The sequence below is a fragment of the Rana temporaria genome, chromosome 4 (assembly GCF_905171775.1).
Source record: "Rana temporaria chromosome 4, aRanTem1.1, whole genome shotgun sequence".
Lineage (NCBI taxonomy): Eukaryota > Metazoa > Chordata > Amphibia > Anura > Ranidae > Rana > Rana temporaria.
The window spans coordinates 458,976,463-458,990,351 of NC_053492.1; the positions used below are offsets into that span (position 1 = coordinate 458,976,463).

Genomic DNA, 13,889 nt, shown 5'->3' on the forward strand with positions numbered 1-13,889 from the left:
CTTGTCAGTTCTTTCCATCTCTATTATTGTAGGGATATATTCTAGTCATAGGTCCCCATTAAAAAGGAGAAGTCCACCCTGAGCTCATTCGGCTGGGCTTCTCCTATGGGTCACAGGAGTGCAATTCATTTTGCACTCCTGTGACCCGTTTTCAGCAGAGAGCGTTCTGAATTCTGCTCTCCGCTGATGTCAACAAAATCAGTCGAGGCAGTGCGTCGTACTGACCTCGGAAGTCTGGATCCACCAGGTGCGAGCCACAGAGATGACCACTTTCCGCCCCTCCACAGCTCAGTGCTTCAATGAGCAGGGAGAAGCAAAGCAGGAGAGACGCTGACTGACAGGCAGCAGCTCTCTGCTCAGGGAGGTGAGAGAAGTCATTGGCGGTGTTCGGTGGCTCGGTTCTCAGTGAAGAGGCGGCGGGGGACAGATGCATCGGACAGAGGCTGGATCCCCCTTGGCAAGTATGATTATAGGATTTAAAAAAAGTCTCGCTCTTCAAAAGGTTGGGCACCCCTGGTCTATGGCTACAACTCGAGTAACAAACCGCTTGAACAGGACACGATTTGCGAATCCCAGCAGCAGAAAGGAGTGGTGAGAGAGCAAAAGAAAGGTGAACACGTATTGCTGGAGAGGAGCGTAATGTTGAAGTGAACCTGGGACTGTGTGCTGTATTGGCAACTACCAAGTTCACCTATGGTAATATGGTAAAAACACCTTCTTGGCTTTCAATATCCTTCTAAACTACTGTATAGTGTGCATATTAGTAAATGTTAGTATACACATACGTACGTACTTCTGACATGTCCTCTCTAGGTCTTCCCAGCTGTGGCTGTTGCTTAGAAGGTGCATACACATGTAAGTTTCTGTATGGAGAACAAAGCCATGTATATACACAGTATGTTAATTGCAGTTGGATTTACTGCAGTTTCAGATGAATTGCAAGCAATGAAAGGAAATTAAATTTAAAGTGATACTAAACATATACTGTTTAATTTACATGATCCCCTTTCTTTCTATATGTGGATGATAGCACTGTAATCATTCAAAAAATAAAATCGAAGTACATTTTTCCTAACTGAAATAGAGCCGTCACATAACCCAGCTCTCTCCCTAAATATCTAAATGATATCAATAACAATCAAACTGAGAAAGTAGGGGAGATAGGGATTATAGCGGTGCCAGCGACCCAGTAAAACAGAGAAATATTTAGGTTGCTTTGAAAAAGACATCATTTATTGTTGATTAACCACTATTTTGGCACTTCTCTCCATGTAAAAATCACATTTTTTTTGCTATAAAATTTATCAGAACCCCCAAACATTATATATTTTTTTTTAGCAGACACCCTAGGGAATAAAATGGCGGTCATTGCGCAATAATTTTTCAAACGCCTTTTTTTGGGGGAAAAAAACGGTTTTATGAATTAAAAAATAAAACGGTTCGCCCAATTTTTTTTTTAGAATATGAAAGAGGATGTTACGCCAAGTAAATAGATACCCAACATGTCACTCTTTAAAATTGCGCACACTCATGGAATGGCGCCAAACTTTGGTACTTAAAAATCTCCATAGGTGACGCTTTAACATTTTTTACAGGTTACCATTTGAGTTACAGAGGAGGCCTAGTGCTAGAATTGTTGCACACGCTCTAACGCACGTGACAATACCTCACATGTGGGATTTGAACGACGTTTACATATGTGGGCGGGACTTGCAGGGGCGTTTAAAAAAAAAGGATTTTTGTACTCACCGTAAAATCCATTTCTCTGAGTTCATAGACGGACACAGCCTTCATTGACCTTAGGGTTATGCTTCTTCCTACCAGGAGATTTAGGCAGAATTCTACAGCACTTAGGTGTACGTTTAATAAACCGTGATAAGCGGAGATCATGATGATCACGGCTGATCACTGCTTATCACAGAGCATTGCCGGTTTAATAAACTGTGATAAGGAGCAGAGAACACATTCTTCACTTCACATCACTTCACATCACAGCACATGGATGTTTTGTCACAAACGGGCAGTTTAATAAACCGTGATCTGAAGATTTCACAGCTCTTCACCTGAAATATCTCCCTTCCAGATTCACCAGCTCAGAGGTGGAGAATCTGGGAGAGAAGCTGGTGTGATAAGAGGAAGAAGGCTTATTTCTTCCTAATTTCAACACCAGTGGGTTAAAAATGAATATTAACAACAATATACGTGTGTGTGTGTGTATATGTGTGTATGTATATATATATATATATATATATATATATATATATATATATATATATATATATATATATATATATATACACATACAGTATCTATATAACACGTGTGTGTATATATATATATATAGATATATATATATATATATATATATATATATTATATACACACACACATATATACCGTATTTATCGGCGTATACGCGCACTTTTTTTCCCTTAAAATCAGGGCAAAATTGTGGGTGCGCGATATACGCCGATACTTGCTTCCCGCATTGTGTTTGAACTTTGCCGCCGATCCCTGCTTCCCGCGCTGTGTTTGAACGCTGCCGCAGACATATACCGAGTGCAGTATACTCGGGTACAGTCGGCCAGGCTCGGCTCCCTTCTAGGTTATGCGAGAGGAGCCGAGCGTGCCCGAGTGTACTGTGCTCGGTATATGTCGGCGGCGTTCAAACACAGCGCGGGAAGCAGGGATCGGCTCAGAGACAGCGCAGGAGCAGCGGGGAGGACACCACGAAGGTCGCAGACGGACGCCAGACCGGACAAGGCCGCCGATGGACGCCAGGCAAGACACCAAAACTGTAAGTAATAAAAAATAAATAAAATTCAGGAATTTCACGTCCAGAGTAGGGGTGCGCGCTATACGCGGGTGCGCACAATAGGCTGATAAATACGGTATATATATATGTGTATATATATATATATATATATATATATATATATATATATATATACACACACACATACACATATATATATATATATATACACACACATATATATACACACACACACACACACACACATACATATACATACAGTATTTATATAAATATGTAATTTTATATATATATATATATATGTTATCACATGTCTGAAAACATTAATTACATGTTCTTTTAAACGTTAGTTTCACTGTTTGAATTCGGCTGCACCATAATCTCACAATATCTCACGAGATTACAGGCAGTCCACCCACTTTTACACAGATCTCGGCTGTTTTCAGAGAAAAAACTTCACCTCTGTTCACCATCTGAGAACTGAAGTTCTCAGTTTATTAAACCGGCTGCAGAGGAGATAATTCTCCTCATGAGAACTGCCGTGAACTGCTGTGAACTGAACGGAGAAAAAACTTCACAGTTTATTAAACGGACACCTTAAGGTGTTAAAAACTTTCCTTCATGCTGCTCCTCCCAGGGGGCGTGGCTCCCCCAGGCATAACCCACACCCTGCTTTAGCAGCCTCAGTTCGTAACAAGCAGTACAAACAAAGGAGGGGTGGGTGCTGTGTCCGTCTATGAACTCAGAGAAATGGATTTTACGGTGAGTACAAAAATCCTTTTTTCTCTTTCGTTCATAGACGGACACAGCCTTCATTGACCTTAGGGACGTCCCCAAGCAGTGTCAAAAAAATTCGAGGGGTGGAAAAAAATAACACAGCAAAAACAGGTTACACCCCAAACAAAAACCGGAGTTACTCAACGGAGGAACTCCAACCTTAAACTGCCGCCTGTAACACCCTGCGGCCAATGGAGGCATCCGAAGATGCACTCACATCCACCATATAAAACTTTGAAAAAGCGTGGACCGACGACCAGGTCGCAGCCTTACACACCAGTAACACAGAGGCTTGGTGTCGGAAAGCCCAAGAGGCCCCGATCGCCCTGGTCGAATGCGCCATGACCCGAAAGGGGGGCGCCCGCCCTTTAGGGCATAGGCCTAAAGCACAATCCGTCGGATCCACCTGGAAATGGTGGCCGACGAAACTGCCAGGCCCTTACTGGGACCGGACACAGACACGAACAGCGAGTCCGAAATCCGGAACGGAGCTGTCGCCGACAAGTAAACTCGAAGGGCCCGAACCACATCCAAAGAATGTAAAGTGGCCTCCTTCGGGTTCTTCGGCTGAGGACACAAGGATGGAAGAACAATGTCCACATCCAAGTGAAAAGCCGAAACGACCTTAGGGAGAAAAACGGCTGCGGCCGCAGCACCACCTCATCCTTACGGATGACCAAGCAGGGAGCCTTGCAAGACAAGGCCACCAGAACAGACAGACACCCGTCTGATCGAGGTAATTGCTACCAGAAATAAAATCACCTTTTGTGACAATAAAACAAAAAACCTCCCGAATGTCCTCAAAGGGAGCATCCCGAAGCACTGAAAGGACTAAATTCAAGTCCCATGGGGGTAATGGAGGGCGCACCGGAGGGGCCACCTGCCAGACCCCCTGACCCAACGCACGCACCCAGGAGTGCTATGCCAAGGGTCGCTGCAAGTAAAAAACAGCCAGAGCAGAAATCTGGCTCCTAACCGTACGTAAGGCGAGAGCCTGAACCACTCCCTGCTGCAAAGACAGCAGAATCCTGTACACAACGCATGTACGAGAGTGCCAGTTCATCTCCCCACACACAGAGAAGTAGGCCTTCCATGTATGAGGAAAAAACCTACGTGAGGTAGACCTCCGTGCAGGCAGCACGGTAGAGACCACCGAGCCCAATAGGCCTCGGTCCTTAAGCCCCTGGCTCTCAACAGCCACGCCGCTAAGGCCGGTGGCTGTGAAACAGGGTGGAAGATTGGACCCTGTAACAGAAAATCAATTCCCAGGGGAAGACGCTAGGGGGCGTCTGCCAGCAGACGCACCTGGTCCGCGTACCAGAAGCGACGCGGCCAATCTGGGGCAATCAGGACCGATAGAATCCCTACAGCTTCTACTCTGCGCAGCAGGCGAGGAAGAAGCTTCCGAGGAGGGAAGGTGTAAAGTAGGCGACAGCGACCCCAAGGAGCCACCAACGCGCCTGACGCGTCCGCCCACGGGTCCTTAAACCTGGCCACGAACCGTGGCACCTACCGATATAGAGACGGGACGCTAGAAGGTCCACGTCCGGAGTGCCCCACTTTCGGCACAGACCCCGAAACACCTGCGGGTGGAGAGACCACTCTCCTTGGCCCAGTGCAGTGCGACTTAGGTAGTCGGCTAGCCAATTCCGTATTCCCGGAATGTACCCGGCCGATAGAGCCGGAACGGACCCTTCGGCCCACCGAAAGGATGCGCGCGACCCCCGTCGCTGCAACAGAACTCCGTGTGCCTCCCTGATGATCAACCTACGCAACGGACGTGGTGTTATCGGACAGGATCCTGACCGGTCGGCCCTGTAGATCCAGGGACCACCTGGTAAGGCAAAGCTTGATTGCTCGGAGCTCCAGAACGTTGATCAGTAGGCAGGACTCCACCTGAGTCCAGTGCCCCTGGGCTGACTGGGTGCCCCAAGCGCCCCTCCCCAACCGGAGAGGCTGGCATCCGTTGTGACCACTGTCCAGTGGCCTGCAGAAAAATGACTTTCCGGCCCGAAGCACCGGAAACGCCAGCCACCATACCAGGGGAGACATGATCAGATGACTCAACTGAATCTGGTAATCCAGAGATGACGGAAGCTAGTCCCATCGTGACAGCAGTTCCCTCCGTAGTACCCTGGCGTGGAATTGGGCATACGGAACCGCCTCGAAAGAGGCTACCAACTGACCCAGAACCTTCCTGCAGAATCGCAGAGATGACCGCTTCTGGGTCGGCAACTGCTGCACAGCAGATAGCAGAGTCTGAAGTTTTTTCTGCTAGGAGAAAAACACTCCCGCCCCGGAGGAATCCAGGACCAGTCTCAGGTATCCCTGAGACGGAATCAACCCTGATTTCAGGACAATCCAGAAACCAGCCGAACACTCGGAGAGCCTGACACGTGATAGACACGGCTCCACCAATGCAGAGCTCGAAGAAGCTCGTAGGAGAATGTCGTCCAGACATCCCATCATAACAAACCCCCGCTGTCACAGCCGGGCCAGTATCGGTACGAGCACCTTGGCGAAAACCCGCCGAATGGGAAGGACACCATTGAAAATGGTCCCCCCCGACCGCAAAGCACAGAATCTCTGGTGGTTTGAGGATATGCAGGTACACGTTCATGACATCCAAGGATGCCAGAAAAACCTGACAAAACAAAACGAGGGACTTGAGGCCCAGGATCGACCGGGCCCCATCCTCCATGGGGACACAAACAGAATGGAGTAAAACCCCGAGACCGTTCCAACGAGGGAACTGGCACAATCACTCCCCTGACCAGAAGATCCTGGACAGCCCCTGACGGAGTCAACCGGCGAACCGGAGGAGGCCAGAAGCCGGAGGGAAAAAACCTGTTTGGCAGACAAGAGAGAAACTCAATCTTGTACCCCAAGGAAAACACTTCGCCATGCGAAGCCAGTCTCCCACCCGAGACACGGGCGGGAGCAGACCTTCAGGCGGAAGCAGGTATGTCCGCAGACTTGTTAGGCATGCGGTATCCGGTGCGCTGCTACCCCGCAGCGGGGATTCAAGCACCATGTAGACCTACCCCCACCGCACAGGGCGAGCGAAAAAAACGCTCGGAGGTAGGCAAGGAGGGTCCTTGCACAGGGCGAGGTCCCTAGCCCTTCCCAAACCGTGGGAACAGCATGCGCTTACCACCTGTGGCATCCTCAATGATGCCAGTCAGGGAAGACCCAAAAGGACCGTTCACCCTTAACGGTGATCACCAAGGCCACCTTAGAGGTCCTTCTTCCAGCTCCTGCAGCAGGAGCTTCGCCCTTTTAGTCGGGGCCTGCCAGGGCCCCGGCCAGAGCCGGCCTCACCGCCGAACCCACCACCGTGAATAGGGAGCGGGCCACGGCCTCCACTCTCCTATCAGCGGGATCCTGAAATGCAGGAGCCCCTTCCACAGGCAATGTGGTGGCCTTGCGCAGTCTGGACACAGGGGGGTCCACTGGCGGAGGAGAGACCTACTTTTTTTTTTTTTTTTTTTTTTTTAAAGCCCCCCTCAAGGGGGTAACGGGTTGCAAAGTTTTTTGACAAACTTTTTGCGGTGCATCCCATTCCTTGTATAACATATAGTCCAAATAAGGAACACAAGGAAACACTTCAGCGATGCGTGGTAGTCTGCTGGTACTGACACGGAGGTGTCTCCGCCACATCCTCAATTTTTAGAGCCTCACGCACCGCAGAAACAAGAGCTCCAACAAATTCTTGCCAGCAACTGACTGCAGCAGAGTCATCCTCACTATCCATAAGGGTTAAAACCCGCAGCCTCTGACATAACAGAACCAGAAAAAAACAGCGATTCTGTGTCATCCCCAGAAGCAGGCTTCAGGGAGGGGGCGCTTTTTTACCCCCCATCCGGGCACTAGCTGCTTCAAACCTGGCAAGAAACCCAGGACAGCCAACATAACAGATGTGGCAGGGGGAGGGGCATTAAGGGTTAACTCAGGCATACTTGAGTTCCATAGTGTCAGCGCTGAGTCACCCACCCTGCAAGGCAGGACAAAAAAACCCCACTGGTCACCTCCTTGCTGCTATTGCAGAGCATGGGGGCCCCCGGTATTCACCACCCCACCCAGCTGCAGAGGGAGCTGAAAAACCTCAGGTGTGCTCTGATGTGCTGACTGTGATGTGTATTCACCTCATGGAAGATTCACAGCACTAAAACTGTAACAGCACTAAAACTGACCAGAGGCTGTGCCGAGTCATCTCAGGGAAGAATCACATCGTTACCAAGGAGATTTCCAAGACGGCCGCTGTCTGAGGTAAAAATTACCTCATAGAACACAGCAGCACTGACTGCTTTGTTACCTCAGAAAAGAATCACAGCGTTACCAAGGAGATTTCCAAGACGGCCGCTGTCTGAGGTAAAAATTACCTCATAGAACACAGCAGCCCTGACTGCTTTGTCTGTTACCTCAGAAAAGAATCACAGCGTTACCAAGGAGATTTCCAAGACGGCCGCTGTCTGAGGTAAAAATTACCTCATAGAACACAGCAGCACACAGCAGCACCCCCCAGAGTAACAACACAGTCCCCCTAACAACACACGGGCCCCGGTGGTAACAAAGAAAACCCAGGAGGCCCCCCTTCACAGCCACTACCCAGTCAGGGGAAGGAGGGAGAGGAAGGGGAGAGAGGAAAGCAGGGCGGACCCTCAGTCGACCTCCCCAGGGAAACCACCAGCCAGACCACTTACCTGAGTAAGGGGCCACTACTTACCTGTCCTGCGACTACCCGGCTGGAGGTATCCCAGACAGAACCAACGTCCGTAAACGGCATGGCTGTCGGCCAGACACACTGTGACAAAGCCATAGAGACCGGTCATATGTGTGCCCTAGAACCAAAGTTCCCCGGCCGCCCCTGGAGCAAAGGGGCCTGTCGTGGACGTCCCAAAGCTGAGCTGAGGGCCGGCACACGCTCGAAGGCCGAACATGGGGGGACTACAAGAGTCGAGGACCCAGCCTGTCACCCAGTCGGCTGTTGATAGAAGAATCGCAGGATTCAAAAATGCAGGAACAAAATAATAAAAAAAGCGAGAAAAATCGCCAGAAAAAAACTCCAGAGTCCAGGAACTCCAGAGATAGCCTTGACCTCCTGTCGTTAGGCAGAAAACAAACTGAGGCTGCTAAAGCAGGGTGTGGGTTATGCCTGGGGGAGCCACGCCCCCTGGGAGGAGCAGCATGAAGGAAAGTTTTTAACACCTTAAGTGCTGTAGAATTCTGCCTAAATCTCCTGGTAGGAAGAAGCATAACCCTAAGGTCAATGAAGGCTGTGTCCGTCTATGAACGAAAGAGAAATATATATATATTTTTATTTTACTGTAAACATACTCAAAACATCCCTTGTAATAGGAATCAGTGTGACAGGTCTTCTTTATGGAGAGATGTGGGGTCAATAAGACCCCACATCTCTCCTCCAGGCTTACAAGCATGAAATCTGTGAAAAACAAATCACCGGTCACATGCTGACAGCCGCAATTGCGGCTTTGTTAACTTCCGGGTACCGGGCGTGACGTCATAACGTCGCGCCCGGGCCTCCAACGGTAATAGAGATGACTGGTGACCATCTGGTCACCAGTCATCTCTATGCTTTCCAGGCAGCGCCGACCGATTGACTCTCCGGGCCCCCGATGTCACGGGAGAGCCCGGAGAAGCACCCGCTGCCTATAAGAACGATCAAGCGGCGGAACCGCCGCTTTGATCATTCTCATCGTGCACAGAAGCGGTGGCTGAAGACGGCGATATCTGAATGATGCCTGTAGCTGCACCCATCATTCAGATATCACTGCACAAAGCCGAGGACGTCATAGGACGTCCTCTGGTGGACAAGTGGTTAAACAAGTATTTGAAATGCAATTATCAAGACAGAAAATTGAATTGTATACATTTGAAATCAAATCTTTATTATTTTTTGGCAATTACATGGTGTACGCGGATTATTGCCAGTCACAAGCTACTCCAGCCTGCGTCTAAAGCCTCGTACGCACCAACCGATTGTTGGCGTCAGATTTGTCTTATGGGCATGTGCCAGGATCTTGTCTTTTCGAACATGAATGTAGTGATGTACTATGAGGAATTTCAGCTCTTGGGCGCCACCCTTTGTGCCCCTTCTGCTAATTTCGTGTTTGGTGAGCATTGATTCTGAGCATGCGTGTTTGTACTTTCAACTTTTGTGCGACCGCCAAAAATTTACTAGCCTGTCATCCAACATTTGTTGGCAGAACGTTAGACAACTGTCAAAAGAATGTACTAACGGGCAGATTTTAGGACAACAGTTGGTCAACAGACAACCCCCTGCCAACAATTGGAAAGTGTGTACGAGGCTTTAGAAAAGGAGAGAAGTGAAGCCTCCGTCAAACAAGAAGTAATATCCCGCCCCCATTGTGTTAAGTTGGTTAGTGGGCATAGAGGAGGAGGGAGCGAACGGGCTGTCATTTTACCACTGTGTATATACCCACATGCGTGACTCTAGCAGGGATATGCAATTAGCGGACCTCCAGCTGTTGCAAAACAACAAGTCCCATCATGCCTCTGGGCATCATGCTTGTGACTTTCAGTCTTGCTATGCCTCATGGGATTTGTAGTTCTGCAACAGCTGGAGGTCCGCTAATTGCATATCCCTGCCCTATAGTCACATGGTCTGCTCAGATGTGATCAGAGAGGAAATGCTTGTCATAGAAAAACACTGAAAGTTGAGCATGTGCATTAGCTGCCAACACTGTTCTGCAAAATTGTCAACTGCAGTGGGGACATGGACAGGGGGGAGCAGGATCAACCAGGTTTTTTGACACTGCAAGAGTCAAAATCATTTACCTAGCACAGTCATGCAATCTTTATCTAAATGTGGTGGAGGTAGTGCACTTGCAGGTTGAATTCTCACAATGGACACACACTTACTAGGTTTGTGTAATTTTCTATTTGATGCTCCTGTGGCCTATCACCAATTATGCAATTCATGCTTAGCATGGCTACTCTGAGGCACTCACATGACCCCCCCCCCCCCCCCCACACACACACACACTTGGACGCATCTGCTCTGTCTAAAAGGGGCCTTATCCTTTAACCGCTTCAATACTGGCCACTTTTACCCCGTTCCTGCCTCGGCCAATTTTCAGCACTGTCACACTTTGAATGATAGATGCGTGGTCATGCAACACTTTACCCAAATGACATTTGTTGGCCAACCAAGCGTCTGATTTTTGTCAAAAGGGCGTGTGTTAGGACCTTGTCCTGCATACCAACGTTACACAATTGTCGTGCCACAAAAACAAACGTACTGACGTACTACAAGGAATTTCAGCTCTTGAGCGCCACCCTTTGGGATCATCACTTGCCTGACGAAGAGGTCCTGTGCGACTTCGAAACGTTGCTTTTTGTGATCGTTTCTATGCATTAAAATTTTTTGGACGTTTTTCTAAACGATCCTCGGTGTGCTGGCAAATATATCTACATGATTGCTTTTCCTGTTCCCAGCTGGTGATCGCTTCAGCACCCTCCTTTCTTATTGGCCATTCTCCAGGAAGGTGTGCAATTGGAATATTTTTGAGACCCTTTTGCTAAATTCGTGTTTGGTGAGAATTGATGCCGAACTGTACTGTACTTTCAACTTTTGTGTGACGGATTTGTTTACTGACCATACGAAAATCAGACGTGGAGCCATTGTCCGCCGAAAATTTACTAGCCTGCTATCCAACATTTGTTGGGCGAAAATTGGCAAACAATTGTCTAAAGGAGCGTAAGAACAGTAAGAATTTAGGAAAACAGTCTGTCAACAGACAATCACCTTCCAACAATCGAACCGTGTGTACGAGGCTTTATTCCCTGACATTACAATGCAAAACTTGCTCTGCTATGCATCTTCTGTTGCATATGAGAGAAATATTCCTGCACCCAATGAGCACGCCATTATCATTGTTATGGCTGACCAGAGCTACAATCAAACAGCTTGTTACTGCAAAATCAAGAAAGCACAAGGAACCAGGCAGCCCAGCGACAGAGACAACGCTTACCGAGGCCACGTGTAATATCCCCAGTGTGTCTTCTCCACAAAAGTACAGGCGTCCCAGGATTCCTTAGTCTTTGGCAGGCTGGCACTGTCGTAATGTATCCACTCGTTGTCAGGCCTGTCCCCTGGAATGGTGGCATCTGGTTTGGTACATCCACCTATCACAGATTAAAAAGAAAGAATAGGTGTGTATTCAAGGACTGCATGTAGAAGGCTAGAACTGCAGCGTTTACCTTACTTTACATTATTTCCAGAAAAGTAAAATAATCTATGACCTCTGTATTTGTAGTACATATATTATAGATTAGCCACTACAGGGACCTAATGGAGATCCTCCGCCTCATATGCAGTGTTCCCACTCTAGCTGCGCCAGCGGAACTCCGCCAAAGAACCGAAACTGACACACAAAGATACCCCAACCCTGAGAAATGCTACACATTTTCATTCAAAATATGAAGGCTGATGGTTTTCCATTCAGAAAAGACAAGCCATGGTTAAGGGACAATAAATCCATTCAAAAGTTTAAATTGTACAGTCCCAAAAATATATATACATACTGATTGTGTAAGGGCAAATGGGTATTTTGACATGGGGTCTCTTCAGCTGCTTTAGAATTCCAGCTACAGCAGAGATTGCCATCTAGAAGAAAAATTAAAAGCAAGTCACAATGTCGTATTTCACAAGAATGCACGTGTGTGTGTAGTTTGGGGGTAATTTTCTAGCTTGTAAACACCAAGTGTAAAAAATAGGCTTGTCCTTAACCACTTAAGACCCGGACCATTATGCAGGTAAAGGACCTGGCCCCTTCTTGCGATTCGGCACCGCGTCGCTTTAACTGACAATTGTGCGACGTGGCTCCCAAACAAAATTGGCGTCCTTTTTTTCCCACAAATAGAGCTTTCTTTTGGTGGTATTTGATCACCTCTGCGGTTATTTTTTGCACTATAAACAAAAATAGAGCGACAATTTTGAAAAAAAAAAATTCAATATTTTTTACTTTTTGCTATAATAAATATCCCCCAAAAAATATATATAAAAAAAAAATGTTCCCTCAGTTTAGGCCGATACGTATTCTTCTACATATTTTTGGTAAAAAAATGTTTTTTTGTTTTTTTTTACTAGTAATTTTTCTAGTAAGTTTTTTTCGTGACTGCGACATTATGGCGGACACATTTTTGGGACCATTGTCATTTTCACAGTGAAAAGTGCTATAAAAATGCACGGCTTCCTGTGAAAATGACAATGGCAGTGAAGGGGTTAACCACTAGGGGACGCTTAAGGGGTTAAGTGTGCCCTGATTTGTGTTTCTTCCTGTAGGGGGGCGTGGCTGGACGTGTGACGTCACCGATAGTCGTTCCCTATGACAGGAAACAGACCATCAGTGACAGGTCACAGAGAAGAACGGGGAAGGTTTGTTTACACTCCCCGTTCTTTAGCTTCTGTGACCTGATTGTAGGACACCGGCGGCGATCGGGTCCGCGGGCGCGGTCACAAAGCTTTGGGCCGGTTTTGCGAGCGCACTGCCGGCGGCGTGCGCGATCCACGGCTGGGCACTTAAAGGGCAACGTACCTGTAGGACAGGGATATGCAATTAACGGACCTCCAGCTGTTGCCAAACTACAAGTCCCATCATGCCTCTGCCTCTGGGTGTCATGCTTGATGCTGTCGGAGTCTCGCTATGCCTCATGGGACTTGTAGTTTGGCAACAGCTGGAGGTCCACTAATTGCAAATCCCTGCTGTAGGTGCTTGTGCCCAGTCGTGCCATTCTGCCAACGTTTATCGCCGTTAGGCGGTCCTCAAGTGGTTAAAATTGTAATAATAAATTCCTTAGAATTGGTAAGGCCCCTTTCACACTGGCGGAGTCGGCCAGCGGATTTGCCTGCCCAGCAGGGGATCCATCCGCTGAGCAGGCGAATGACAAGTCCATGTCTGCTCCGCTGATGCAGAGTAGACATGGACACAGCCCACTCTCCTCTGCGGGCGGTCAGATGGAAACGGATCCCCCATCGAAAACGGAACCCCTATCTGTCTGTTTTTGGCAGATCGGATGTCGGTGGGTGTCACCAGTTTTTCAGGTGCACCTGATCGGACCGACTGGAGGATCCGATTGGTCAGCCCATGTGAAGGAGGAGTAACAGAAAAAAAAGAATAGAACGTCAACTGTACCTTGCGGACAATAAGAGCATCGTGATTCAGAGATTGCACCAAGTATCTGACTGCACGAAGAGGTAGAACATGGTCATCCCTCAGGAGTAAAGACAAAAACCCAATGCCTATGTGTTCAAACTTCCAGGGGCTGAAATAAAGACACAAGTGTCACATAT

At 47.9% G+C, this 13,889-nt stretch overlaps 1 protein-coding gene across 4 annotated transcripts in view; it reads right to left on the reverse strand.

Moving 5' to 3' along the window:
- Positions 1-13,889, reverse strand: part of PSME4 (proteasome activator subunit 4) — a 300,232-nt gene that overhangs the window by 39,253 nt on the left and 247,090 nt on the right. For all 4 annotated transcript variants that reach the window (XM_040351636.1, XM_040351635.1, XM_040351638.1 and 1 more), the window contains 4 exons: positions 13,732-13,861; positions 12,122-12,203; positions 11,569-11,722; positions 794-863 (listed from right to left, as the gene is read on the reverse strand). In XM_040351636.1, coding sequence (XP_040207570.1) covers positions 794-863; positions 11,569-11,722; positions 12,122-12,203; positions 13,732-13,861 — 436 coding nt within the window. The remainder of the gene's footprint in view (positions 1-793; positions 864-11,568; positions 11,723-12,121; positions 12,204-13,731; positions 13,862-13,889) is intronic.